Source organism: Castanea sativa, chromosome 11 (assembly GCF_040712315.1).
Source record: "Castanea sativa cultivar Marrone di Chiusa Pesio chromosome 11, ASM4071231v1".
NCBI lineage: Eukaryota > Viridiplantae > Streptophyta > Magnoliopsida > Fagales > Fagaceae > Castanea > Castanea sativa.
In genome coordinates this window covers 62,519,159-62,520,245 of record NC_134023.1, presented here as the reverse complement: position 1 = coordinate 62,520,245, position 1,087 = coordinate 62,519,159, and the positions used below count along the sequence as shown (strand labels likewise).

The 1,087-nt window shown below is 34.8% G+C and overlaps 1 protein-coding gene across 1 annotated transcript; it reads right to left on the bottom strand.

Moving 5' to 3' along the window:
• Positions 1 to 351: 351 nt before the first annotated feature.
• Positions 352 to 1,087, bottom strand: LOC142616891 (uncharacterized). Its single transcript, XM_075789646.1, has 2 exons — positions 760 to 1,087; positions 352 to 386 (listed from the first exon to the last, which is right to left on the bottom strand). Exons 1-2 carry the CDS (start codon positions 1,085 to 1,087, stop codon positions 352 to 354), a joined length of 363 nt encoding a protein of 120 aa, XP_075645761.1.

Sequence of the window (1,087 nt, the reverse complement as noted above, 5' to 3'; positions counted from 1 at the left end):
AAAAACTGAAATGATAAAACTCAAACTTAAAGGATTAAAATGAAAAAAAAAAAAAAAAAAAAAAGTGAAACTTAGACGATAAGTTATGCATTTTGGCCTTTTTATTTTATGTCACAGTGATATATCAAATCTCTCACAAGAGAGTGGCCTTACACAGTGATATATTAAATTTCCTTTAAAAGAGAGTGGGTTATTCCCATTTAGAGAGATTTAATATATCAATGACGGTAAACTTAAAGAATTCATATGAGAATGTAGTCACGGCAGAAAATTTTAATGATACAAATTTATGCCATCTTTTCATCCGTAACATTACAAAAGTCGCAATTTATAGATTTCCAAGCAGTCTCTTCATCCAAGATACGCTGCTGGTGGGACATTGTACGCTGTAATAGATGTAATCAGAGATAAGCAAAACATGTATAAATCCAAATTGCGGTTCATAATAAACGACTGTAAGCAACTTAACTACTTAAGCCATAGGTCACAGTGACCTCCAGTGAACCATTACAAATCAAAACTATAAAAACAAAAAGGAATAATTTCCGTTTTATTTAGGTCTAAAATATGTTGAACTATGCGTGTTTGGATTAACATTTGTAGAAAACATAGGGGCGTTTGGTAATGTTGTTCTAGTAACGTTATTTGTATTTTTTAGAAATACGTGTGAGTGAAAAAATACGTAAAAATATGTGTAATGTTGTTTAAACACTGAAAACTATTGTTTAAAAAATGCTTCATATATAAAGAGTTTCTTACCTCCACACTTAGACCCAGGGGGCAATGGCCTGCCACAGAACTTTGCTACAAAGACCACTTTGTCCATGTCAAGTGCCTTCACAGTCTCACTGGTTACTCGGCTGCATGCACAAGGAATGTTTGCTTTTTGGACAGCAGCGCAGCATTGTGGAGATGGATCTATCCTTGGCGCTAACCTTAAAACGAACATACCACAGTTGTTTACCAAATTCACCACATCAGCTTTACAACCTTGGCCAACAACCATGTTGTTGTCACTGGGAAAGAGAATCCCAGTAATGGCAAAGAAAGCCAAAAGGAAGATGTTGGTATTGAAGTGCATTGCCAT